Source organism: Tachysurus vachellii, chromosome 14 (assembly GCF_030014155.1).
Source record: "Tachysurus vachellii isolate PV-2020 chromosome 14, HZAU_Pvac_v1, whole genome shotgun sequence".
NCBI classification, from domain to species: Eukaryota; Metazoa; Chordata; class Actinopteri; order Siluriformes; family Bagridae; genus Tachysurus; species Tachysurus vachellii.
The window spans coordinates 2,933,994-2,961,818 of record NC_083473.1 but is presented as its reverse complement, the minus strand read 5'-3'; the positions used below and the strand labels follow the sequence as shown (position 1 = coordinate 2,961,818).

The following is a 27,825-nucleotide window of genomic DNA, read 5'->3' as shown; positions in this document are numbered from 1 at the left end:
GCTACTCTGAATTGTTATTGAATGGACAAAATGACTTCCAGCCGATGCAGCTTACAGTACAATGATGTATAAGTTATAATACTTTAATTAGTAATGGAGGAATAACTGTAATTTCTTACTGCTGTTGTAATTCCAGTAACAATATAGCTTGATTCAGCAGTTCGATGTAATATATCGTCGCTGTCGGGCGGAATCCTCGAATCTCCAAAACCATTATTTTTCAGGAAATTAAAAAAGTTATTAAACATTGTATCCTTAAAGTTGTTATTATACCTTATATTGCTATCATATACTGTTGTGTACCAACATTAACACAACATTTTCCCAAAGTCAGGTTTTATCGGAGATACAAGCTTTATGACTTGGGAGCAGGGAGATACGAGATTATGATGTCATTGATAAGAACATTACGGACACAGACGTTGCTGCTGTCAGCAGTGTTCAGTCTGCGGTCACGTTGAGCCTTTTGACAAGAGACAAGGCTTCAATAGTTAACCAAAGCTAATGACTGTAGTTACAAACATCTTCCTAAACTCTATTTTAAAGGTTTAAGAGCTATAAGTGATGCAATACAAAACACAATAAGCTGATTAGGCTGTCTAATAGGTGGAAATTAGTCTAATCTGCTCGCAAACTTACCTTCGTGGCTCACAGGTTTCTTTCTGCACAGAAGCATTACAGCTATCGATTTTTAACAAAACAGACCTACTCAAATGTATCTAACCTAACTGTTTTCACTTGTTAGTGTCCAAAAAACAGTGTTTTACATGCACAGTGCCAAGAGAGGCATTGTCTATAAGTAGGCTGACTTAAAGTCAGTAAAATAATAATAAAAACAATAATTTAATAGTGGTATCCAAAACATTCAATTTAATTCAAATATTATATTATAAAAAAAACATTTTAAAATGTCAATGAACATGTATAATAAGCAGTAATAAATAGCAATAAATAGATATTTAAAATACATCAATAACACAGATAAACATCGATAAAATCATAGTTAAAGGGATAGTTCACCCAAAAAATAAAATTAATGAAGGTCAAATTATCGTTTCGTTTATACGGCATGTTTAATTATAATAACAAGGCAAAAAGCCAGCCAGCTTGCTTAAAGTGATGAGCATGACAGCAAAGGCAGCTACTTGTTGAACATAACGGTTTACATTTAGAGTAAGAGTAATTTACATTGTAAGATACAATCCTATCTTATCTGCAGTGCACAGGGTTTAGTCCGCGTTGCAGTGGATTGTCTTGCGCTAAATTCCTGTCCTCAGACGAGCACCAGAACTAGCGGGGGTCAAGATTTTTTTTTCTTTGAGCCCCACGAAAATCACTTTAGATATCATTTTAAGACGTGTTGATTCGTTGCAACTCTTAATCTTGAGGAGAAATATGCCATGAAGGTCTCCCGCGGAGTGAAGAAGAGGTGGAGTTACGAGGTTTCTCAGACAGTTGAAGTGTCCAATGGAGTTAAGAGATTAGCGCTCAAGCTATTTTCAAGACTTTAGATTGGTTAGTAACTTGTAAAAATAACAGACCCACCTGGGGACTGACCAATAGCATCGATATGTGAAAAAATATGAAATTGACCAAATTTGTACATACGAGGTTTCCGCCCGACAGCGACGATATGTATCCTGGAGTAATGCGGTTAATGTGGTGTGTGTGTGTGTGTGTGTGTGTGTGTGTGTGTGTGTGTGTGTGCGCATTCACTTTAGGGTCCACAAGGAAATCCAGGATTGCAAGGGATGCCAGGAGACAGAGGTCCTCCGGGAGAGGGAACCATCGGACCAGCTGTACACACACACAAACACACACACACACACACACACACACACACACATACATATATAGATTATAATATATATATATGATATATGCAGATATAAACTAGATTTCACATGTACCTGCAAACTTGAAAACACACATGCAGTTTGTTCCAATTTTTCATTTTGTGTGTGTGTGTTCACCAGGGACCACCAGGACCACCTGGATTAGTAGGAGCAATGGTAAGCAGCATGCTGATGTTTTAGTCATCTACCTGATTAGTCTATAAAACACTATTTATTTATTACTTAAAACCACCAATCTGTCTATCCGTCCATCCATTCTAAAGTACATCAATCCATCAATTAATAATCCATGTAATCACATCCACCCATCCTCCAAACCATCCATCATTCATCATCAATCTCAACATCAGACATCACATGTTATCCACCTGACACTCGCTCAGTGAATCAGTGGTCCATCTATTCATGTAATCACATTCATCTATCTATCCATCCAACTAGTCACCCATCCACTCATTGGTCACTACACAAGGTGTGTAAGAGTGTCTCCTGATGAAGGGGGTCTATATCAATAAAATGTTGAATGTTATCATTGCTCTAATTATTCTGTGTCCTGCTGCTGTAGGGGCCAAGAGGACCACCAGGTGTCTCTGGACCTCAAGGACCTTCTGGACATAACGTAAGCACTTAAAATACACAGTAGAGCACAGAGAGCAACCATACACATCTATATCATATACTTCTGATCTGCTCAGGGTTTACCAGGAAGACCTGGAGATAAAGGAGCTCAGGGAGATCCGGTGAGTGAGAATGTCCTGTTTTGTGTGTGTGTATGTGTGTGTGTGTATGTGTGTGTGTGTGTGTGTGTGTGTGTGTGTGTGTGTGTGTGTGTGTGTGTGTGTGTGTGTGTGTGTGATGTATTGAGGGTATTGCCATCATATTAATGTTTGTTATGTTTATGACAGGGTAAAGCTGCAGATCTATCTCAGTTAGACCTGAAGGTAATGGCTACATCCATCCATCCATCTTTCTATCTATTATGCACATTCTCCATCCATCCACTAATCCATCTATCCATCCATCAGGCATAGTATCCATAAACTCATCCATCCATCCATCCATTCATAGTGCACATTCTTCATCCATCCATCCATTTAACCATCCATCCGTCCAGTCCTCCACCCAGATCAGTCCATCATGCGTTCATTAAAATCATTCTTGTGCTTTCATGACCCATTAGTCCATTTCATCCAGCAAACTATCCTTTCATTTTTTAATCATCTACATTTACATTTACATTTACAGCACGTGACAGACGCCCTTATCCAGAGCGACATACATAAGTGCTTAAATCTCTAACATTGAATACATTAATGCTGGCTCACTAAGTTACATACTTAAGATACCATGAGTTTAAAACATTTGTTCAAAGTTACAATGAAAAAGTGTCAAAGGTGTTTTTTTTTTTTTTTTTTTTTTTTTTTTTTTTTAAATGCGAAAAAATTAAGGAAAGAAGTGCTAGCATCTACTGTATCTAACCAGCCATCCATCCATCTGTCCATCCGTCAGTGCCTATATTTTACAGTGGTATTCTGTACTCTTCCTCATCGCATTAAGATGTGTGTTCTTGTTCTGTAGGGTGTTTGTTCAAACTGTCCACCTGGACCTGCTGGACCACCAGGAATCTCAGGAGTTCCAGGAGAAAAAGGCCCTGTTGGACCGGCAGGGAAAAACGGACAGGACGGATATCCGGTAAAACTGCAGGATGTGTTTTAATTAAAAATGGCTTCTTGTTAACTATGTGCACGCTCTACATAGATGTAGTGTTCACAGTGGTACAGCTCGACCTTGTGTAGTCCACTGGGTTTCTACGTCCTGTTCCTACTACTGTACCTTCACTGAAATTACTGAACATGATGGTTTAAGAGGAATATGGGAATAATAAGTTGAGACTTTAAGGGGTTAACTTTTTGTTCAGTTCTATAGATATGCAATATTTAAATAGTGGGGCACGGTGGCTTAGTGGTTAGCACGTTCGCCTCACACCTCCAGGGTTGGGGTTCGATTCCCGCCTCCGCCTTGTGTGTGCCTCGGGGGTTTCCTCCGGTTTCCTCCCCCGGTCCAAAGACATGCATGGTAGGTTGATTGGCATCTCTGGAAAATTGTCCGTAGTGTGTGATTGCATGAGTGAATGAGAGTGTGTGTGTGTGCCCTGCGATGGGTTGGCACTCCGTCCAGGGTGTATCCTGCCTTGATGCCCGATGACGCCTGAGATATGCACAGGCTCCCCGTGACCCGAGGTAGTTCGGATAAGCGGTAGAAGATGAATGAATGAATGAATGAATATTTAAATATGCTCGAATGCATTTTTATATGTAAATGTAATGAATTTGTTATAGTATTCATGTAATAAAAAATATGTGTAAGTATTTGGATTTAGTTTTTTATGACTGATGTTTGTTGTTCTCAGGGTGCTCCTGGACCTGTCGGACCCCCGGGACCACCTGGAGCTGAAGGAAGCAGGGTGAGAAAACAGAATACACCAAACACAACCTAATAGTAACATAAACATAACTTTGTTAATAATAATCTGAACCTATATCTTATATAAAAGTGAATATCATCATAGCTTCTTGTTACTTCCTGGTCTCATGTCCTCCAACTATAAATACAGAAAAAAAAATTTAACAACACTTAATTTTATATATATATATATAAATGTATGTAATGTAATTTTTGTATAATGTAATTTTTAAATAAATGTATTTTTTTATTATAATTTTTAATTAGCATTTTGTTAAATATTAATTTCACACCATTTAAGTTAGTTTGTTTATAACTATACTTTTTAAATAAATATCATGCTAATGCTAATTGCAATGAATGTAACAAAGCAGTCCCAGTTATAATACTGAATACACAATGACTTACAGCTGTTATGACCTGTAATCTAAACTCTGTTATAAACTCAGGGTGTGAAAGGTGACAAAGGCTCCCCAGGAGCTGCTGGAGATAAAGGTGAAAAGGTACAAGTGCATTCCTCAGTTATACAGCATGTACAGTACACTGGATGTTTGAACTCTTTACTGTTGAACCGTTTTATCATTTTATATTTTACATTTTTTATAGGGACCCCCAGGGCCTCCTGGTTATCCGGGTGTAGCTGGAACAATGGGCCAACCTGTAAGTCTCTTTGTAAAGTCCATAGCCATTGATTAGCATATATTTACATAGTTGTGTTTTTTGTTTGTTTTTAATAATCTGGCAATTTCTCCACAATCTAATTTACATGTTCACCAATGAGAAAACAAATAAAAATTAAACAATCATTTTTAAATTAAACAGTCATTACTACCGAGAACCCTGGTGAGAATCTGGTCTGATTAGTTAGCATGTTATTAGCGGCATGAACTGTCATCTGGTTACTGTGGTATTTTGGATAAGAACATGTGAGCTGATTGATTCTGATGGGAACTACAAGTCAAGTCAAGTCAAGAAGCTTTTAGTTTCATTTCACTTTTAGTTTCATTTTTAGTTTCCATATATTTTTCTCTCTCTCTCTCCCCCTCTCTCTCTAATTATTTAATTATTTATTTATCAATTTATTCATTTATTATTTTCCTTTCCTATGTTTAACTCTATGCATGATTAATGGTTCTGTTATACGGGGGTCTATTCTATTTTCTAGTTGCTGCTCTCCCCGCTCTAAATGAAGTTTAGTTAAGTTCCATTTAAGTGTAAAGTAGCATTAAGAGTGTACAGTAGCGAGTAAGTGAACGAAAGTGAAAGTGTAACTCCTCCTAACTCCTCCACCTGTTTACTCCTCCGCCTGTTTACTCCTCCACCTGTTTACTCCTCCACCTGTTTACTCCTCCACCTGTTTACTCCTCCACCTGTTTACTCCTCCCTCAACCTCTGTGCGCATCTTCCGTAAAGTAAAACCAGTTTATTTTTTTAACATTCTCTTTTATTACTGTATGTTTTTATACAATATTTGTCATTTATAAATACAGGTACTGAACATTTTTCATATTCAAAACACATAAACAAAACAACTGGAGTGGAATTTTGCGAGCTGGAACGGATTAATAGGATTTCAATTCATTTAAACGGGGAAAATTGCTTTGAGATACGAGCAATTTGAGATACGAGCAAAGTCACGGCACGAATTAAACTCGTATCTCGAGGTATTACTGTATATGCAAAGAGTAAGTCTTCTTTTATACTGTATGAAAGTAATTAATATTTATTATTTTATAATGAATTCAATATGGTTTATGTTTGCAGGGCAATGATGGCAACCAAGGACCCCCTGGTCCTCCTGGACCCCCTGGAGAAAAGGTAAGACCATTAGATTATTATATATTAAGTATTAAGTAAGTTTAAGTAGGGATTTGTCACTGGGTCATAAGTGCATCTCTTCAGAACATATAAATAGCTCGTCGCTCTACAAAATGTATCGCTATACAATAGAAGTTACTGAAATTACTGTATTGTGTAGTCTGGATAATTCTTGACTGTGTGGTGTGTGTGTGTGTGTGTGTGTGTGTGTGTGTGTGTGTGTAACAGGGTAAAGAGGGACTAAAAGGAATTCAGGGGCCTTCTGGTCTACCAGGTTTAATGGTGAGGAATTTACACTTCAATGGTTTTTCTTAATAACCTTTTAAACAATCTATATTCTCCACTTCTAACCAATCATTTTTTTAAATGCACTGTATTTCCTAAATGATTGTACAGGAATGTGTTTTAGATCATAGAGACATGTGTTTAATTTTATTAACAGTCATTTAACATTCATGTCTTAGACTTCATTGTCTGCTTGGTAAAATATTTTTCTTTGTGCAAAGGGAATCATGGGTAAGCCTGGGAAAGATGGTCGACCGGGAGAAGTGGGCGAGCCGGTAAGATCCTTCTTTCTTTTGTTTACAGCATTTCAGTGCTGAGGTTCAAAGAGTTCAAACTTCATAGAGGTTCAAATCTGTTCAATCTACCCAACAGGGGAAACAGGGAGAACCGGGAGCACCAGGAAGAGATGGACTCCGAGGTCTTCCTGTAAGCATCTTTGGTTAACCAACTGACTTTTTGTGCATTAGAGCTAAAAGGTCATACTTTTTACACTTTCCCTTTTCATCCAGGGGTTTAAAGGTCACAGAGGAGAGTCTGGAGAACCAGGGTCGAAGGTTAGTAATGTACTTCTATTATTGTGCAGCGAGAAAGAAATAGAAAAGTGTGGTGTATTGAACTGCACAAGAGGAAATTCAACAGCACTTATCTTCTCAATCTAAATGAAATCTCTTTCACTCAGGGTGAAGAAGGGAAACAGGGTCCACCAGGACAGCAGGGTCCACCTGGGAAAGACGTGAGTTCATCCGTTATCCTGCACGACGTCCAATTCTTTTGCGCAGGTTTACGTTAATACGCTTGTTCTAATATGTTATCGTTTCTATAGCAAGAGCTTATTCACAGGAACTAATGTAGTGTTTCTTGGTCACATGACTGATGTGTGAGAGAGAGAGAAAATTAATGAGGGGATCGTAGGGAAAGACTGTTATAGCTGCTGAGATTAGATCTGCATGGTCAACCCGTGACCCATGGGACTGTTGTGGACAGAACCACTTGGAGACCATCACACCTTCTTTGATCTGCTACTGCGTCTGTCAGTTTTGTGCTCAGGTCTTCATCAGAAGACTTCAGCAGGAAGGAATCAGTGTTAAGTCTGTAATGAACTCAGTAATGACTCTGACCTGTTGGTTCCTCAGGAGCTCTTAGTTACACAATTCCACTGCACTATAAACCGTTGTGGAAATGACATTATTTACGTTGACATTATTTCCTGTCCAGTGTCACCTAAATGAGGATGAGGTTCACTTCTGAGTCTGGTTCCTCTCAAGGTTTCTTCCTCATATCATCTCAGGGCGCTTTTCATCACCACCATCACCTCAGGCTTGATCATTAGGGATAAATGTTAGAGATAAATAGTAAATAATTTCAAACTTTAACATTTTATTGTTTCTGTAAAGCTGCTTTTGAGACAATGTCCACTGTTAAATCGTTAGACAAATAAAATAAAATTTAATTAAATATAACATAAGCGACAACAGGTTTCACAAATATTCCACTTTAACCATAAATAAAAGTACAAAATTAGCTTCAGGCTCATTACTGTAAATGAAGTAACTGTTTTAATACAAACAGATGGAATTAGATGTCTATGTGAAGCTATGTTTTTTTTTTTTTTTTTTTATTTCTGTGTTATGTAGGGCATCATGGGACCTTCGGGGCCTGAAGGTCACAGAGGACCGAGTGGACAAACGGTGAGAATTTTAAAAAAAACTTCGAAGTGGAAAAAAAATGTTATAAAATGTGATAATCTGAGTACTTCATCTCCCCATCGGATTTTTAGGGGAAACCTGGAGATCCTGGACCACAGGGGAAGTCTGGGCCACCCGGACCTCCGGTGAGTCTGTACAGCAGACATGAGCACATCGGCAGCCGTTATGAGTAACAGCCAAATAACCTAATGCACAGATTTACAAAATAAAGTTAATCTTGAATGTTAGTCATACGTAACGTCTATGATTTTTTATTTGTCAAATAATTAAACTATAATATTGGTATTTTGGATAATTGGCACTTTTTTTTTAGCATTATTTAAAAATGTCACAGTGTAAAAAAAATAAGGGGTAAACAAACCAAAGCAGCTTAAAAAACATCCACGATTCAAAGACACAACAAAAGTTAAAAGAAAGTTACAACATGGAATAAACAGAAGCTAGACAAAGAAACAGAAAAATACAGGGACTTCAATAAAGGGGTCAAAAGAAGATGCTTAAACAATGGGTATGTCACCCTCTGGTGGTGTGGAGAGGAATTTTCTGTAGTGAAAATTGTAAACATATGTTTGTATATAATGTAAATTGTCTAAGTAATTATAATACAAAATAATTTGTGTGTTCTTTATAATTTCTTTCTTAATGTTCTTTTCTATAATCAGAGTTATGATGTAATCTTTCTTTATCCTTCTTTATCACATGTGCTGTATGGAAATGTAAAAAAAAAAATCACACAGATGTCATAATAAATCCTTCATGTTTATGTTCTATGAAAATTAGGGTCTTCCGGGAGGGAAGGGTGAGACAGGAAACCCGGGGCTGCCCGGATTCGCAGGTCCAAAAGGACCGTCGGTGAGTGCAGCTGGAGTTAAAGAGAACTGGAACATTAGATCCTTTAAAATCTCCTCAGCACAATCTTCCACCTCATAAACCTTATCTGTAGATGTTTATAACACTGGAAATTATTTTTACTTGTGATGATTTATAATAGAAACAGTAGTTATGGCGCCACAATCTCCAAGTGTGTTTTCACTAACGGCACCATTTGGTTCAGATTTAGAAACATTTTCATTTAAAACTTTTATTTCATCTTGTTTTTCTCAACATATCAGGAATGACCTTGAATCTATTTTAACAATCTCTTTAATATTATATAAATTATAAATTAATATAAATTAATATTATTTAAAATAATGAGTTTAATGTTTTATGTTGAAAATTGATTAACAAATTAATTATTTTATATATTTCCTATTTATATTAATAATTGTGTTATTAAATTAATGATGTAATTATTAATTGAATAAAACATTTTTAGCTTTTATAAATATTTTTTTTTAAAACCCTTCGAATTTATTCTAAATAATGACTTTGTTTTATGTTGTTTTAATTAATAAATGTATTTCCTATTTATATGAATCATTTTGTTATTACAAGTGATGTAATTATTTATAATAAACATAGCTTTATATGTTAATTTAAAAAAAATTGGACCTATAATAAACATATAACGTATATAAATTTTCTTTATATAAAATACATATTTTGTAGAGATATAAAAATATATAAAAAAAATTTTAATAAGCTATGATTGGCAACACTATCATGCATTGTATTTGGCTAGGTTGTAAGTTTCTTTTTTTCTGGCCCAGAAATTTGCTCCACTTTCAGTTTCCACAGATAGGGAGGTTTTATTTGACAGAAAGGGGAATTCACTCCAGTAGAGGGCACTATAAACTACAACTGACTATTAATTAATTAAAGATTTGTGAGATTCTACTTTTTAATCTAAAGTGAAAATCTGTTACCTGTTTTTTTTTTCCCTTCAGGGTTCGTCGGGTCCCATGGGCCCCGAGGGCAAACAGGTAAGTGGTCATGTCCCCAGCACTTTATTTATGTGTGGCTGGTGTTAGCGGATCCAGACGAATGACAGTGTCTGTTTTTCAGGGCATTCCGGGCAAACAGGGAGAAAGAGGCTACAAGGGCGAGAAGGTAAGAAAAGACAGCGAGTCCTTATCTCAGATTCTTCTGGAAAAGTCAATCATTTTACATTAGAATAAATGAGCATTGAGGATTCGATTAGTTAGCCCAAGCTATCAATGTGTTAGTTATCACGTATTGTTAACCTAGCGTTATGCTATCACCGTTCACTCATTTGAATCATTTCTCACTGAAATCTTTTTTCTTAAAAATGTTTTAAAAAATATTTTTATCAAAATGTATACGGTTTGTTCAGTTATTTATTACAGCTCATGAAATGGCCTGAAGTATTAAACCTACAGCTGACATGAAATAAGACATTGAAGCTACAGGTAGCATCCAGCTAGCAAGATTCCGCATGATGGTTATTCACTTTGACTTATAATGAGTAACATTAGCAGATCAGACTCTTCTGCTGGTGGATACTAACGTCTGTTTTTTTTATTGTACACCTTCCTTCCACCTTTCTTTAATTATCTCTCTGTTTCTCACATGGTTCTCTGTGTCAGTTTCATCTTCTAAACCATGGCGACTTTTGAAGCATGATATAGTGATTGAACCTCTTTAAAACCCTCTTTAAGTGTTTTGTTTGGAAGAGTAAAGTGATTTGTGAGCCAGCCTTCACACTTTGCTAGAGGGTCTGGTACAGTTTGTCACTACTGCAGCCAAGAATTGACTATTTCTTATGAAAAGAGTGAGAAAACATGACAGATCACCACAGCCTGTCAGCAAGCATGTGAGAAACCTTGAAGGTAAAACTTTATTGAAGTTGGGCTATAGTTTAGTCCAAGATGCTTAATTTGTCATGGTATTCTCATCTTGTGTTCTCATTGCTAACACACTGGATCCTGCTAATTTCTGGGTGGATTGAATGTTGGATACTGGTGGAAACTGTTTTCTGAAGAAAGTTACAGAAGATCTCCAGGATCAGGGCTGGTGATAGCTGGACCACACAAGGCGTGCTATAAAATGGATAATTCCTGAAGAGTAAAATGCTGGTGTGCTTCCGATTTCAATCAGATGTGTGACTAAAAGAGCAGTTGGTTTAGGCACTGTTGATTGGACCACATGAATAAAAGAGCAATTGCTTTAGGCACTGTTGATTGGACCACATGACTAAAAGAGCAGTTGGTTTAGGCACTGTTGATTGGACCACATGATTAAAGCGCAGTTGGCTTAGGCATTGTTGATTGGACCACATGACTAAAAGAGCAGTTGGTTTAGGCACTGTTGATTGGACCACATGAATAAAAGAGCAATTGGTTTAGGCACTGTTGATTGGACCACATGATGAAAGAGCAGTTGGTTTAGGCACTGTTGATTGGACCACGTGAATAAAAGAGCAATTGGTTTTGGCACTGTTGATTGGACCACATGATGAAAGAGCAGTTGGTTTAGGCACTGTTGATTGGACCACATGATGAAAGAGCAATTGGTTTAGGCACTGCTGATTGGACCACATGATTAAACAGCAGTCGGTTTAGGCACTGTTGATTGGACCACATGAATAAAAGAGCAATTGGTTTAGGCACTGTTGATTGGACCACATGAATAAAAGAGCAGTTGGTCTAGGCACTGTTGATTGGACCACATGAATAAAAGAGCAATTGGTTTAGGCACTGTTGATTGGACCACATGAATAAAAGAGCAGTTGGTCTAGGCACTGTTGATTGGACCACATGATTAAAGAGCAGTTGGTTTAGGCACTGTTGATTGGACCACATGACCATCCAGATTTAAATCCTACAAGAACACGTAAAGTTCTTCTCTCCTGTAGGGTGACAATGGCATAAAAGGTGACAAAGGCCCCACTGGAGAACCTGGAATGCCTGGAATTCCAGGACCTGCAGGGAGGAAGGGTCACACAGGCATGATGGGAATGTCTGGGCCTCCTGGAGAGTTGGGAGCCTCTGGACCCCCAGGACCTCCTGGCCAGCCTGGTCTTCCAGGACAGAGGGTGAGCTGTTAGACACAGTGGATGCTCCATGGATAAGTGAAACTGGGATTAATGTGGCTTTGTTGTTTGTTCAGGGAGAAACTCCATCTCTGGAATCGATACGCAGATTAATTCAAGAGGAACTTGCCAAAGAATTACAAGGTGAGACTGATCATGTGGAAACTGAAATTGAAATGAGTTAACCTGTTAGTGAGCCAGGTGTGAGAAAGTTCAAATCTTTTATAGTTGATTTTAAAGGAGGGAAAGTTTTACTGTAGTACTGTATAAACTAGATTTCATCTCTTTTCAAGAACTAAAGATCTATCAAATTTGACCGTAGTTTCATACAGGTTAGTAGCTATCAAGCTTCCACTGTACAAATTTGATGTCATGATGTTAGCTAGTGGCACGGTGGCTTAGTGGTTAGCATGTTCGCCTCCACCTCCAGGGTCGGGGTTCGATTCCCACCTCCACCTTGTGTGTGTGGAGTTTGCATGTTCTCCCCGTGCCTCGGGGGTTTCCTCCCCCGGTTCAAAGACATGCATGGTAGGTTGATTGGCATCTCTGGAAAATTGTCCCTAGTGTGTGATTGCGTGAGTGAGTGTGTGTGCCCTGCAATGGGTTGGCACTCCGTCCAGGGTGTATCCTTGCCTTGATGCCTTGATGCCCGATGACGCCTGAGATAGGCACAGGCTCCCCGTCACCCGAGGTAGTTCGGATAAGCGGTAGAAGATGAATGAATGAATTCATCTAGTTATTTAAACCATGACTAGGACAGTTGGTTATAAGATCAGTAAGTACCCACTATGGCAGAATGGGAATTTCATCCACTATGTTTGTTTAGACATTCATGGAACTCTACTCAGTTGAACAGGATAACTGAAATGCTCTAAAATTTGGCCAAAGTAAGGAGCTCAGAGGGTTCTTTTCAAGTTACCTACAGATTGAAGGACCCTGTGTTTTAAACCCCGTGTGTTATTTGTGCATTCCCAGCTAAGATGGCTTACCTCATGGCCCAATTTCAGCCGACACACATAAAGAGCTCAGCTGGGCGTCCTGGTCCACCTGGACCACCAGGAAAAGAAGGACAACCTGGACGACAAGGTCTACCTGGAGAGCCTGGTATGCCAGGTCAAAATGGAGCAGAAGGACCTCGAGGTCCATCAGGTCCTAAAGGTACTTTACAGCTTTGCTGTTTGTTGTTGTAAACTTTACTTTACAGCAAGGAAATACGAGTTACATTTCATGAAATATAGTTTGTTTGTTTGTTGGTTAAATTGGACAAACTGATGAACAAGGTCTAACTATGATCTCATTTATTGCTGACTTACAGGTGAAAGAGGTGCCAGAGGGGAGAAGGGAGAAAATGGTGTTGGACAGAGAGGAGAGCCTGGTTCAACTGGTCCCATGGGTAAATCCCTCTTTATTTATTTATTTATTTCAGGAATTTAATTTTTATTTTTTATTTATGTCTCAGTTTATTCTCTTCATGGGGGTGGGGGTGTACGTATGGCCTCTGTAAATATTTATACACATTTGTGCTCTTGGTTGATGTTTGAGTCCAGTATGACACATGGAGCTTTCTGAGGTAAAGTCTCTCTCTGCTCCAGGCCCAGCAGGAATGCCTGGAGATGGAAAAGATGGCCTTCCAGGAGCAACTGGATCTCAGGGTGAGCCTGGACATCCAGGTCCTCATGGACAACCTGGCCCACCAGGACCTCCGGGGCAGTGTGACCCATCTCAGTGTGCCTACTATGCCAGCCTGGCATCACGACCTCACACGAAAAACATCAAGGGAACCTAAACCTACAGCTCGCCATGTGCCGGGGACTATTTATGAACTTATCAGAACCAAAAGCTTTTCCTGACACGATCCGGGGAGCTTCGGTTTGGGGGGAGATGAGACATTTCTACTTTTTAGGGAGTGTGTTTTATGCGTGTGTGTCCTGCCGGTCAGATATTATGGCTAATTTGTTCGCTTGGCGAGAATGGGAAGGGTTTGTACTGTAAGCTACGAAAGGTGAGTAATTTAACATGTAGCTGTTTTTTTTTTTTTTGTTAGATCAGGGCATTTCTCTGTTCAGAAGATACATCATCCTGTGTTTTTTTTTTTTTTTTTTTTTTTTTTTATGCAACCTGCAAAGTCTTTAGGTGGAGAGTCTCTACTAATACCAGACAGATAGACTGAGGGTGATAAATTAGACTCAGTTCTTCAATCGGTGTGTGCAGAATTGATCCGTCGTTAAGAAAGTCTTTTTTTTGGAGCCTGTGTGTGGGGCAATTATCGAGCTAGGATATTTATCTTGTGGAGTTGTATCGATTTTTGCTGGTCGGAAGTGTAACAGAGGAAGAAAAACACAGAATATAATTTTTGCACATTGCCACTCCGATCGTTAGCGAGTCGCACCGAGACAATTGTGCTTTGATCATTTTTTTTCGAATATTATTTTCAAATCTACTTTTCAGGTGCCACAATTTTTTTACCCATGTAAGCGAGTTGGATTTGTTTGTCACTTCTAATTTGTTCTATAGAGGAGCTTAAGATCTTTTCCGCTTTTTTACACCATCATGACTAACATAGTCGTGCAGACGTTTATGGTGACTTTTGTATTAGGTTTATTAAAGGATTTATTTTATGGCACAAGCGCATTGACTTGTAAAGTTTTGTTTGAGATAATAATTCTCCACTAACAAAAATAACACAACCTCCATGATGCTTATTGGAAGATTATTTTCTTCTTTTCTGCCCTCTTTTATGTGACAAAAAACGATGGCTATAATCCTTTCCAAACCTAATTATCCATCTAACTTTGATAGCTGTTGATTGTATCTCCAGGACTTTTCCAGATTGAATCTACTTTCTGATTATCGGCATGTACTGTGTTGGGGTGGAACTGCATTTCTTTCTCCTTCATATTTTCCGACACATTTTGAATTGAGATGCAGTACAGTATATTTGAATATAACAGTAAACTTATATTAATTCTTATAAAAGAACAAAGGATTCTTTTTACAAATAAAAAGAAAATGTAATGAGGACGTTAGTATTGAGAGTATATTGACTAGTCATTTAATCTACACCCACAGCATATATGCAGATACTGTATAAATCCATGTTACGTTATGTCGCTAGTTTTTATTTGTGTGACTTCAAACAAAATGACATACAGAGACCGCCTGAACGTGGAGATGTTATTCATATCTCAGATATCCGACTGTAATCACAGCACAAGTCAGTGCTTGCCTGATCAATCTAATCCTCACTGATGGACAATAGCGAGCGCTAACGATGTGATGCGTTTCAACAAGCTTTGCTCATTACACATTTGCATAATTATGTAAATTATGTGCTTTCTCAATTTCTAAACAAGGTTAACGTGTTGTATTTGTTTTCCCGCCTCCTCTGCTTGCTCCACATCTGGGGGTAATGGGTATTTTGTTGTTGTGACATTAGCTTTGTTTTTTTTTGTTTTTTTTGGGGGGGGTTAACGTTGATAATTCTTCGCCTCAATCGCAGGTTGGGTTAAATTATTTTAATGCGCTACCAGTTCAGGCCTTTTAACTTGTGCATGGTAAAGTAAGTCGACCTGTTTATACTGATTAATTGGTGCTAAAATTAGCAATAACTTTGTATATGTATGTATTTGAAGGGAATATAATAATATTGTAATAAAATGTGGATCAGGTACAGTATGTTATAGAGTGTGTCGTTGTCATGTTGATGTAGACACAGGGATTAATACTGACATGTAGAGACGTTCATATTAATAAGTTTAATAACTGTTTATGAGGAACGGGGGCTGTGTGAGTGGCGTATCAGCATATTGTCAATAATTTTCATAGTGTGCTGCAGGAACGAGTCCTAAAATTTCACTTCCTGTTCCATCGTCCCAAAGTCAGTTTTCTTTTTTTTTTCAGAATGTGTTGTTTGGCTGTTTTGAATCTAAAATCAGGTCTGTGGTTACCACGAGCTCAAGATATTTCCATGTTCTCTCTCACTCACTCATTTTCTACCGCTTATCCTAACTACCTCGGGTCACGGGGAGCCTGTGCCTATCTCAGGCGTCATCGGGCATCAAGGCAGGATACACCCTGGACGGAGTGCCAACCCATCACAGGGCACACACACACACTCTCATTCACTCACGCAATCACACACTACGGACAATTTTCCAGAGATGCCAATCAACCTACCATGCATGTCTTTGGACCGGGGGAGGAAACCGGAGTACCCGGAGGAAACCCCCGAGGCACGGGGAGAACATGCAAACTCCACACACAAGGCGGAGGCGGGAATCGAACCCCCAACCCTGGAGGTGTGAGGCGAACGTGCTAACCACTGCAATGAATCCCGCCTCTGTAACTCAGCCCTCTAAAAGGATTGGCCTTTGCCTTTTTTACTGTAGGTCCTGCCTCTCTAACCCACGCCGCTGTTTGATTGGCTTTGTCTTTCTCGCTAATGTGTTGAGGTTGGAGGCTGCAGCTAGATTCCGTTGTATGAAGCAATATGCAACGTTATTATGCAGCTACAGGTATGTGAGTAAGAAAGTATTCTTATAACAACAGTTTTATGCACAAAATACGGGAAATGATGTCCCCACTAATGTCAAATAAATGATGTCCCCACCAATGTCAAATAAATGATGTCCCCACCAATGTCAAATAAATGATGTCCCCACCAATGTCAAATAAATGATGTCCCCACCAATGTCAAAATCAAACTTACGCCCTTGACTGGAACGGTACTGGTGAAAAGGATGAATAAATATCAAGACCTTGACAGGTTTGTTGTTGGTGGAGAATTTTTATTTCAGCCTCTCAGTATCAGATGTTGCACCAAAGTGTTGGAGTGTTTTTGGAGTGTAGCTTAGCTTCTGGTACATTTACTGACATTATCCACCATCACATTGTAAAGTTAACTTGAAGACACTTTTTATAGTTTGCTCAAAACTGCCACACAACACACACAACTTCTACGTTTCTGCTGTGCCTAAGACAAACTCAGGATTCCAGATCGTCACTTTTAAATCTTTAGGTTCGGTTGTTCGTTATGTCTTCAATCCTATCATGTATTCACATCTTGTGTTTTATGTATATATTAAAAAAAAAAAACCTGTATAAAAATGTTTGGCCCTTGTTTATTCGTGTGTATGTACAAGTCACAGAAATGAACTGGGGAAAGAATCTCCATGCTGCTGCTGTCAGGAACGTGGGTCATAACGTTAAGGTCCGAGTCTCATCAAGATGATCAGATCCAATCTCTCAGCCGCTATTGATGATGATGAAGAAATTAATGATGATGATGATGATGGATGAAGGTTTCTATCAGGTTCACGGGCCTTTAATGTTGATGGGTTTTTTTCCACTCATTACGTAAAGAGGTTGAGGCCTAAAGCAGTCTGAGGGGTCGCACATGCCCGGGGCACCTGGAGGTCCTCTACTGCCTGGGGTGCCTGGGATACCCGGAGTACCTGCTTCTCCTCGTGCTCCGTTCTGACCGTCTTTACCGATGCCAGACTTCCCAGGAGGACCTACAACCAAACCAGACCAAACACAGTGTCAGCTGGCCATAAGAACACGAGGCCACAATTCTGTGCTTTCTACAGTGGCCAAGAAGTGCAAAACACATTAACAAATTCGAAAACAAATTAACAAATCCCAAAACAAATTAACGAATCCCAAAACAAATGAACAAATCCCAAAACACTAACAAATCCGAAAACAAATTAACAAATCCGAAAACACATTAACAAATCAGAAAACACATTAACAAATTCGAAAACACATTAACAAATCCCAAAACAAATTAACAAATCCCAAAACAAATTAACAAATCCCAAAACCCATTAACAAATCCCAAAACAAATTAATAAATCCGAAAACAAATTAACAAATCCGAAAACACATTAACAAATCCCAAAACAAATGAACAAATCCCAAAACACATTAAAAAATCCCAAAACAAATTAACAAATCCCAAAACACATTAACAAATCCCAAAACACATTAACAAATCCCAAAACACAACGACAAGTCAGACAACCCAGAAACGGTAGTGTATCAATTTTGAATGGAACTTATCATTATCATTGGACAAGACACCTGTCACTCAAGATATACAGGTATGGATTCTTATGTGTAATGTGTAAAGTTCTCCGTTTAAATAAAGTTTTCCGTTCAAGAAAATAACAGAATTAATCCACAGTAATCCATTCCATCCATCCATTCCAACTTTTCCCTGCGGCAGATTGTCGAACTTCATGTATACTTTGAGTGACAGGTGTCTTGTCCAATCACAAACTATACCAACCGCTTCCAGGTTGTCTGAAATGTCGTTGTGTTTTCGGATTTGTTAATTTGTTTTCGGATTTGTTAATTTGTTTTCGGATTTGTTAATTTGTACTCGGATTTGTTAATTTGTTTTCGGATTTGTTAATTTGTTTTCGGATTTGTTAATGTGTTTTCGGATTTGTTAATTTGTTTTCGGATTTGTTAATTATTTTTTTCGGATTTGTTAATTTGTACTCGGATTTGTTAATGTGTTTTCGAATTTGTTAATTTGTTTTCGGATTTGTTAATTTGTTTTCGGATTTGTTAATTTGTACTTGGATTTGTTAATTTGTTTTCGGATTTGTTAATTTGTTTTCGGATTTGTTAATTTGTTTTACACTTCCCGGCCACTGTAGCTTTTTTATATTTTATATTTATAATTTATTTATTCTCTCTCTCTCTCTCTCTCTCTCTCTCTCTCTCTCTCCACAGAATATATATATAGAAATTTATTCTTCTTATTATTTTTATTGCAAATTCCCTTTTTTTTTATTTTGGAATGTTTGTCATCTTCCCTCCTCTTTAATAGGATTTTAATGTTTATGTTAAAATCATTTTATAATTACTCTTATTTTGTTCAAGATTTTTTTTTCTTGGAATCCTTTAATTTCATTTGGAAGGTTTTATTTACCTTTTTAAAGCAATTTGAGCATGTAAACATTTGAATGTATCAAAGATGCCATAATATAATAATAATAATAATAATAATAATAATAATAATAATAATAATAATAATAATATTTAATTAACTTCAAAGCTAACACCACATCCACACACTTGTGTTTAACAAATGACTAAATGTAAAATAGATTTACCCTGAACACCTGGCTCTCCAGGAGGTCCTCGGACTCCAACACCATTATCTCCTTTGTCTCCTTTTAGCCCAGAGTCACCTAACACACACATATACACACACACACACACACACACACACACACAGAGTAATAAATTTCAGTCAAATCTCATTTTTTTTCTGGTTTCTGTCTGAGTGTCACAGTACCTTTAGGTCCTTGTTTTCCAGGTAAGCCGTAGAAACCTGGAGGCCCCTGAGGGCCTGGAGGCCCCATCGGTCCGGCTCCTCCAGCAGATCCAGAAGGTCCCGGAGGTCCTGGAGGACCCGCAGGCCCAGGGGCCCCGGGGGCCGCGATGGGCAGTGGCTTCTTTGCCAGTTGTTTCTTGTAAGCATCCAGATGTTCTGTAAAAGGATAAAAAAAGAACAATAAAAATATAGAGAGAAACCTAGAACACAGAAAACATAATAATAAACCTAATAAACCTAAATTATAACTTCATTCTAAATATGATTATATAAAAGAGGAAAAGAATTCACCTTCAACCACAGCTGAGCAAATCTGACGAATCTTCTCATCGCTCAGTTTGGGACCCTAAAGAAAACAATCAGAAATATTCACTTCCTGTACATCTAATAATAAATAACCATTTATATTGATATGATATGAAATGATCCAGAATAATAATGTGAATTTCTTTTTTCCTTGATACAGTATTGGTTCATTCAAAAGTTTGCTTTATCTAACAAATGAATGAATGAAAATGTAAATGAATAAATTATAAGCAGGCAAACATATGTGTTGCATTCATTTGTTAGATAATGCAAACATTTGAATGTACAAACAACTAAACAAACAAACAAACAAACAAACATTTGTCCTGCTCTACTGGGTAAAAACACTGACAGCGATGCAGGTGGATCCTTCCCTCGTGTCCTGGATTGTTTACATTTACGGCATTTAGCAGACACCCTTATCCAGAGTGACTTACAACTGAGGGTTAAGGGCCTTGCTCAGGGGCCCAGCAGTGGCAGCTTGGTGGACCTGGGGTTCGAAATCCCATGACCTTCTGATCAGTAGCCCAACACCTTAACCACTGAGCTACCACATCCCCACATTGTATTGTTAACTACCTGACTGGCAGACCACTGTACGTATGTACACTTGCAGCACTGTGTGTCAGACAGAGTAATTTGGAGCTCCGGAGTACCACAGTGGACTGTTCTGTCTCCTTTCCTCTTCACCTTGTACACTGCAGACTTCAGATACTGTAACTGAGTTCTGACACCTTCAGGCATTTTCTGATGACTCAGCTATACTTGGCTGTATAAGTGGTGGTGAGGAGACCGAGTACAGGTCTACAGAGGATAATCTTGTCATATGGTGTGAGCAGAACCATCTACAGCTCAATGTGACAAAAACAAAGGGGCTAGTGGTTGACCTGAGGAGGACTAAGGCACCTATGACCCCTGATTCCATCCATGGGGTCTCTGTGGAAATGGTAGAGGATTACAATTGCCTGGGAGTTCGCATTAATAATAAACTGGACTGGACTAAGAACTCTGAAGCTGTCTACAAGAAGGACCAGGACCATCTCTAGGAGGCATTTCTGAGGAGGCTGAGGTCCTTCAACATCTGCAACATGATGCTGAAGATGTTCTATGAGTGTGTGGTAGCCAGTGCTATCTCTTGTGCTGTTGCATGCTGGGGCAGCGGACTGAAGGCAGCTGATGCAAACAGACTGAACAAACTTATCCATAAGACCGGTGATGTTGTGGGAGTGGAGCTGGAATCTACGGCTGTAGAAACTAGCTACAGAAACACATTTTCTACATGACGTCCTGGATACAGGAATAGATCCATTGGGACAGGAAATCCCTCCTACCTGTCCATCAGACTGTATAACTCCACTGTGCAACATCATGTGAAGCAATACACCTTTACTGTTATATATATATGTATTTTCATTCTGGTGACTTGGAGCTTCAGTAACTAACCCAATTTCCCTCTGGGGAGTAATAAAATATTCTGATTCTAATTCAGAAAAACAAACAAACAAACAAACAAACAATTTAATAAAGATTATTATTATTATTATTATTATTATTATTATTATTATTATTATTATTATTATTATTATTATTATTTCTTCATGACTAACAGACCCTGACGTTAATGCTCCACTCCTTGGTGGATTTTGTTTGTTTGTTAGTTTTCAATTTTTATTATTTCACCATTCAGATCTTAGTGTTTAGTCTAAGAGAAGTGTGTGTACAGGAAATCCTCGTGGTCCCGGTGGTCCTGCTATTCCTCTGTCCCCCTCCAGACCCGGTGCTCCCTGAGGTCCGGCGACTCCCTCGTGTCCCGGCTGTCCTGGACGTCCTTCAGCACCAGTCGCTCCTCTCTGTCCTTTCTCTCCTCGCTGCAGGAAAGAAAGCGATGTTATTCCAAATAGTTTATAATATTTTACTTTCATTTTCCTTTCTTAATTTCTGGTTATTTAAGAACAAAATATAAAATATTATTTATTAATTTAAATATGGTCTGTTATGTAATAGTATGAGTCTGTGGGTTTCTCATATATGTAGTAAAGGTTGTTTTTAAAAGTGGGTCAGTTTTTTGTTAAGATCTTCCTGCTGGTCATTTTGACTTATATGATTAAAGGAGCAGTGTGTAATATTTGCCCCCTGCAGTCTGAGTAAACAATCTGTGTGTGTGTGTGGGTGTGTGTGTGTGTGTTGTGTATTTGTACATACATCTCCCTTGATTCCAGGAATGCCTGGAGGACCCTGTATGAGTAAAGTAAGGAAAAAACAAGAAAAATCCTCAAATTAAAGCCAAAGTCTGAACTGTTCTAACCTCATGAAATTAGATTGCAGTATGTATTAAATAAATAAATAAATAAATTAATTAATTAATAAATAGCTGTACCTGGTCACCTTTACCTCCTGTAAAGCCAGGGATACCTGGAGCTCCCTGTGGAGTAAACAATCATAATCATAATATAGTGTTACTTTATTATCTATTTACATTAACACTAAAATGATTCATTTATTTAGGTGTTGTGTTCTGTATTTCACTGACCTCACTTCCTTTCGGACCAAGTGGACCTACAGCACCCTGTAATAACACACACACACACACACACACACACACACACACACACACACACACACAAAAGCAAATAACAATTGATTTTCATTGTTGTAAAATAAAACTTTTAATAAATGTCTCTCTCTTTGTCTCTCTCTCTCTCTCTGTCTTTCTCTCTCTCTGTCTTTCTCTCTCTCTCTCTGTCTCTCTCTTCGTCTCTCTCTTTGTCTCTCTCTCTGTCATTCTCTCTCTCTCTCTCTCTCTCTCTCTCTCTCTCTGTCTCTCTCTTTGTCTCTCTCTCTGTCATTCTCTCTCTCTCTCTCTCTCTCTCTCTCTCTCTCTCTCTCTCTCTCTCTCTCTCTCTCTCTCTCTCTTTCTCTGACTCTCTCCACAGTCCTCCAATTCCCAATTCTCCCCATTTTTCTATATATGTTTGTGATTTCCTTCTATTTTATTTGTCTGTCTGTCTGTCTGTCTGTGTATCTACTCGTATGCATGTCTGCCTGTCTGTCTGTTTATCTGTTTGTCTGTCTGTCTGTCTACCTGTCTGTAGGTTTATCTCTCTGTCTGTCTGTTGGTCTCACTGTCTGTTTTGATTGTGTTTTTGTCTCTCTGTTTATCTGTCTGTCTGCCTGCCTGTCTGTTTATCTGTCTGTCTGTCTGTCTGTCTGTCTGTTTGTTTATCTGTCTGTCTGTCTGTTTGTTTGTCTGTCTGTCTGTCTGTCTTTCTGTTTGTTTATCTGTCTGTCTGCCTGCCTGTCTGTTTGTTTATCTGTCTGTCTGTCTGTTTGTTTGTTTATCTGTCTGTCTGTCAGTCTGTCAGTCTGTCAGTATCACTTGTCAGTGCCAGCTCTCACCTGATCTCCTTTGTGACCTGTGTGACCTTTGATCCCACGAGGACCCATGACCCCACGTTCTCCTTTGTCACCCTGTGGATGATAACAACCTCGTCATCACCTGTGTGTAAATATCTCACACTGTATCCCACGTTTCTGTTGATCATAATGTAGTGTGATGCGACTGACCGGGATTCCCTGTAGTCCTGTCAGACCGATCGGTCCCGGCTTCCCCGGTTCACCCTGTGGAAAAATACAACATCCAGTGTTTATTACAACAGCTCCAACATTGTCCTCAGGGCATGATTAATATTTATGAGAGAGATTCGTTCAGCTGAACAAAATTCTCTCATAAAAATAATCAAATGAACTCAATATTAAAATATTAAAAGTCACAGCTTTGTTTTTATTTTAGATTATTTTTATAATATTTTTGTCATGTATGAGCTGAACAAAGTGCTGAAGGTGTTTACACACAGTGGCTCCTTTAACTCCTGGGATCCCGTCTTCTCCAGGAGCTCCCTGTTCTCCCTGGAACAGTGATAGACCACTCAGTTACATCCATCCATCAATCCATCCATCCATCCTCCCAATCATCCATTTATTCAATAATTTATCCATCTATCCATTCTAACCTTCCATCCATCCATCCAGTCATTCATTTATCCATCTTTATAAATTACTCATCCATCCGTGTATCCAATAATGTACTGTATCTATCAATCCATCAATCAATCCATCTATCTATTATTAATTTATCCATTAATCTATTTATCCATCCATCCATCTAATTCATCCATCCTCCAATCCATCCATCCATCCATCCATCCATCCATCCATCCATCCATCAGTCAGTCAATTATCATGTACACTAATTAAACTGATCAGTGTGAGGAACTTACTGGTTTACCAGGAAGACCAGGTGGACCTACAGGACCATCAACTCCAATCTCACCCTGTAACACACACACACACATACACACACACACACACACACACACACACACACACACACACACACACACACACACACAGAGAGAGTTCAAGAAACTTTTAAAGAATAAAAGAGCTCTGAAACTCCTTTACAGCATGATATTCACAACAAATAATAGTTCCTTTACCAAGTACCCACACCGGGGCAGAAACAGAAAGGGTGATGGGGTGAAGGGGTGGTGTAATGATTATTTTTCCTGTAATGTCCCCAAGTGATGCTTACCTTTTGACCCACAGGTCCAATAATCCCTTGCTTTCCTGGTAAACCCTGTAATTTGGCGAAAATATAAATATTAAATTTTACTTGATCACTCACACACACACACACACACACACACACACACACACACACACACACACACACACTCACACACACACACACACACACACACACACACACACACACACACACAGAACGTACCGGGATCCCCACGATGCCTCTGATTCCACTACCTCCAGGAAGTCCAGGTTCTCCCTGTTACACACACACACACACACACACACACACACCACAACACAACACAATTTAACAAAAATAACATTCCTACTGATATTGACTATGATGCTTTATTAATAACAGTGTCATCATTGTGATGTCATTGTGACACACACCTTTTCACCTGGAAGACCCGGTTCTCCATCCAGTCCGTTTCTGCCCGAATCACCCTACCACACACACACGCACACACACACATACAAACACACGCCGTTGGAATTTTTGGACTCATTATAGCCATTCCAATAATTATGAATACATTATTGGTCTAATGATGATGATATTTTACTCACAGTTTCTCCTTTGGGACCGTTGGCACCTGTGGCACCTGGGGGACCCGCTACACCCTGTAACATCAACCCAGTTACACCAGTGAAACCAGTGAATAACACTTGTTACACCAACAAAACCGGTAACACCAATGACACAGTAATGACACACATTACACCAGTGACGCCAGTAGCACCAATGACACCAATGATGAGGGTTATGCCAATGACAGACTTAACCGTTTCTGTTCTTACTGTATAAACAAATCTTGAGAAAGAAATAATTCAACAATTAATTAATTAATTAATTAACACATTCTGTTTGAGAAGGTTAAGAGATAAATAATAAGTGACATGGTGGTGTGATGAAGTTCCTCCCATGTGGAGTTACCAACCTGACGTTCAGCAGCATGTCCTAAAATCCAATAAATACATTTTTTACTTCTATTTTCTGTTTTTACCTCATCACCCTTAGGCCCCTGTGGTCCATCGCGTCCTCGGATACCTTCCACACCCTGTTACACACACACATACACACACACATTTTCAGTATCCCAACACTGTTCATCATCATGCTTCATTTCTCACTGACTAAACACCACAAATATAATACTGAATGCTTCTGTCTAAAGCATCTGTGTGTAGAAGACACAGAAGACAGCAGTTTATCGTGTACATCAATACACTATAAAACCTCAGGGCTAAATGCTAACATGAGAGGTCATTTTATAGAAAGTGACGATATAACAAAGGTAGTGGATGTGTACCGGAGATCCTGGAGGTCCTGTGGGTCCGGGAATGCCATTAAATCCTGGAGGACCCTGCAGAGATGAGACGAGATGGTGGAGAGAAAAACATCAGTCATGACATGGACATCTGAAGCAGACTCCTTTTCCATCACATGTTCAACATATTTACTATCGAGCATGAATTAAGTGTAAAATAGAGTTGCAGGAAAATGGAATATTATAGAATAAATTTGAATAGAATAAAATGAAACATTGATAAAACACGAATATGTACATACTTAAACACCCAAGAGAATAGTGTAACAGGTCTAGCCTGCTACTAGTTGTTCCATTCCTTACCTATAGGAGGCAACCTTCAGAAAATGGCTTCCACCTGAGTTTGTGGTTTACCAGGGTTTGTGCTAGCTTCTGAAAGGCCTCTTGATGGGAAACTGTTGTTTCTATTGCCATTGTAAGTATTTCTACTGTTATGCTTTGACTTTATATGAAAGACTCTTATATTTCTGGCACTGTTTGTGTACTATTAATGAATACAAACTTGTAATTGAATTTATTTTGTATTTATAGAAGGGCCTTTTGTGTCAGTCCCATTGCATGCTTAAAGCGTAATATGGACAATGGATTAAAACGGTGATTGGATGAATGCAGTTATCTTTATTTGAGGAGATGGCGATGGAGATGCTGTAAAGCACTCTGAAGACTCAACACAATACAGATAAACTCATCAATTCCTTGCAAGAACATTTTTGCTTTTGCCATCAGTGTTGCTGGCCTTCTTAAAAACTGGACATCTACCCAGATAAGACTGTTTGTTTGTTTTAGTTTTTCTGCTGGAATTCCCTAAACTATGTTGTTCAATGGCTTGTGTCACATTGTAATGCTGAATATCACTGAGATATCATATGTAATGAGGGTAAAAGTAGGTGAGAGATTTATATAAATAACTCTAAGCAAAGAGATTGTTTTCTGGCTGCCTTATTTTACTGAGTGGTCTGGATCATCACTTACAGTATGTGAAACCCCCCCAAATTCAGATATATAGCTAACTTTGATTTCAGTTTGATCAGAGAGGTTATAATAGAATGGAAATCAATTAAATTCTTAAAAAAAAAAACCTAGAGGAAGTAAAATTAAATAGCTATAAAGCATTATAAAATAAATTCAATAATATAGAACAATGAATACAATTAAATAGAGCAGAAATAATACAAAAAATAGAACACAATCTAAAACAGAGAATGTAGTAGAATAAAAAATAAACATCCAAATATGAAATATATAATAAAATAAAATTCAATTTATAGGAGAATTATAGAGTATAATTCTAATAAATTCTCACAGTAAAAAAAAAAAAACACAAAGACAACAGAATGTAACAAGACAGGACAGAATAAAATAGAATAGAATTTAACATGCAAATGAATGTAACAATAGAAAACAATTAAATTTTGCGAAAAAAAGAAAGAATGGAATATAACAACTGTAAGGAAAATAAAAGGATAAAACAATAAAAAAGAATAAAATAAAACAAAATAGTAGAGTGCAGAAAACAAGAAAAACAGAACAGAATTATAGGTCAACAGAATAGAATAGATTATGACCTCTGCAGTGAATAAACTTTGAGAAACAATGATGTGTGTAGTGTATTAATTAAACATTAATACGTGAATTGGTTTGATTAAAGACTTAATTATATAATATTCTATTACAAAGGGCTTCAGTGATGAATTATTTTTTACAGAACAGTTACAGCACATTTTTACTTCACTTCTAATCAAATTTCCTCTGAACTCACGACAGCATCTTTAAACACTGAATGAACTCATGGAGTTCTCCTTACCCGATCTCCCTTATCGCCGTGTTCTCCAGGGTAACCGATCGGCCCTCTCAGACCCTGAAAGGTTAGAAAATTTAGAAAAATATTAATGATGCTCCAGGATAAAAATACCCAGATGTTTATAGATTAAAAAGAACCCAACAATCTTCCTACCTCGTCTCCTGGACGTCCTTGGGGCCCGGGTTCTCCTACAGCACCTCGATCTCCCTGTCAATCAAACATATTCCGCTTAGAATTCAGAAGATTAGGATAAGAATTGATCATTTCTGCTCAGTTGTGTGAGATGTCGTGTTTTACCTTTTCACCTGAGACACCTGGCAGTCCGTCCACTCCAGGGAGACCTCTGTGTCCCTGAGCACAGATAATAACATCTTTATCACCTCAAAC

At 38.2% G+C, this 27,825-nt stretch overlaps 2 protein-coding genes across 2 annotated transcripts in view; one reads left to right on the top strand and one right to left on the bottom strand.

Annotated features, from left to right (window-relative positions):
- Positions 1–14,098, top strand: part of col22a1 (collagen, type XXII, alpha 1) — a 61,500-nt gene extending 47,402 nt beyond the window's left edge. Inside the window, exons 41-65 of the mRNA XM_060886750.1 lie at positions 1,722–1,799; positions 1,977–2,012; positions 2,422–2,475; positions 2,552–2,596; positions 2,762–2,797; positions 3,435–3,548; positions 4,267–4,320; positions 4,769–4,822; positions 4,926–4,979; positions 6,084–6,137; positions 6,366–6,419; positions 6,644–6,697; positions 6,795–6,848; positions 6,932–6,976; positions 7,102–7,155; positions 8,057–8,110; positions 8,200–8,253; positions 8,909–8,980; positions 9,958–9,993; positions 10,076–10,120; positions 11,886–12,065; positions 12,140–12,206; positions 13,038–13,220; positions 13,378–13,455; positions 13,655–14,098. Of these exons, the coding sequence (XP_060742733.1) occupies positions 1,722–1,799; positions 1,977–2,012; positions 2,422–2,475; positions 2,552–2,596; positions 2,762–2,797; positions 3,435–3,548; positions 4,267–4,320; positions 4,769–4,822; positions 4,926–4,979; positions 6,084–6,137; positions 6,366–6,419; positions 6,644–6,697; positions 6,795–6,848; positions 6,932–6,976; positions 7,102–7,155; positions 8,057–8,110; positions 8,200–8,253; positions 8,909–8,980; positions 9,958–9,993; positions 10,076–10,120; positions 11,886–12,065; positions 12,140–12,206; positions 13,038–13,220; positions 13,378–13,455; positions 13,655–13,848 (1,803 nt within the window). The 3' untranslated portion in view covers positions 13,849–14,098. The remainder of the gene's footprint in view (positions 1–1,721; positions 1,800–1,976; positions 2,013–2,421; positions 2,476–2,551; positions 2,597–2,761; positions 2,798–3,434; positions 3,549–4,266; positions 4,321–4,768; positions 4,823–4,925; positions 4,980–6,083; positions 6,138–6,365; positions 6,420–6,643; positions 6,698–6,794; positions 6,849–6,931; positions 6,977–7,101; positions 7,156–8,056; positions 8,111–8,199; positions 8,254–8,908; positions 8,981–9,957; positions 9,994–10,075; positions 10,121–11,885; positions 12,066–12,139; positions 12,207–13,037; positions 13,221–13,377; positions 13,456–13,654) is intronic.
- A 3,225-nt stretch (positions 14,099–17,323) lies between these two features.
- The window catches only part of LOC132857335 (collagen alpha-3(IX) chain-like), a 29,975-nt gene continuing 19,473 nt past the window's right edge, over positions 17,324–27,825 (bottom strand). Inside the window, exons 17-37 of the mRNA XM_060887306.1 lie at positions 27,736–27,789; positions 27,592–27,645; positions 27,442–27,495; positions 25,620–25,673; positions 25,314–25,367; positions 24,877–24,930; positions 24,700–24,753; positions 24,509–24,562; positions 24,311–24,355; positions 23,997–24,050; positions 23,572–23,625; positions 23,284–23,337; positions 23,116–23,187; positions 22,250–22,285; positions 22,097–22,141; positions 21,922–21,954; positions 21,441–21,587; positions 19,705–19,759; positions 19,375–19,569; positions 19,190–19,267; positions 17,324–17,575 (exon numbers count right to left, since the gene is read on the bottom strand). Coding sequence (XP_060743289.1) covers positions 17,376–17,575; positions 19,190–19,267; positions 19,375–19,569; positions 19,705–19,759; positions 21,441–21,587; positions 21,922–21,954; positions 22,097–22,141; positions 22,250–22,285; positions 23,116–23,187; positions 23,284–23,337; positions 23,572–23,625; positions 23,997–24,050; positions 24,311–24,355; positions 24,509–24,562; positions 24,700–24,753; positions 24,877–24,930; positions 25,314–25,367; positions 25,620–25,673; positions 27,442–27,495; positions 27,592–27,645; positions 27,736–27,789 — 1,500 coding nt within the window. The 3' untranslated portion in view covers positions 17,324–17,375. The remainder of the gene's footprint in view (positions 17,576–19,189; positions 19,268–19,374; positions 19,570–19,704; positions 19,760–21,440; positions 21,588–21,921; positions 21,955–22,096; positions 22,142–22,249; positions 22,286–23,115; positions 23,188–23,283; positions 23,338–23,571; positions 23,626–23,996; positions 24,051–24,310; positions 24,356–24,508; positions 24,563–24,699; positions 24,754–24,876; positions 24,931–25,313; positions 25,368–25,619; positions 25,674–27,441; positions 27,496–27,591; positions 27,646–27,735; positions 27,790–27,825) is intronic.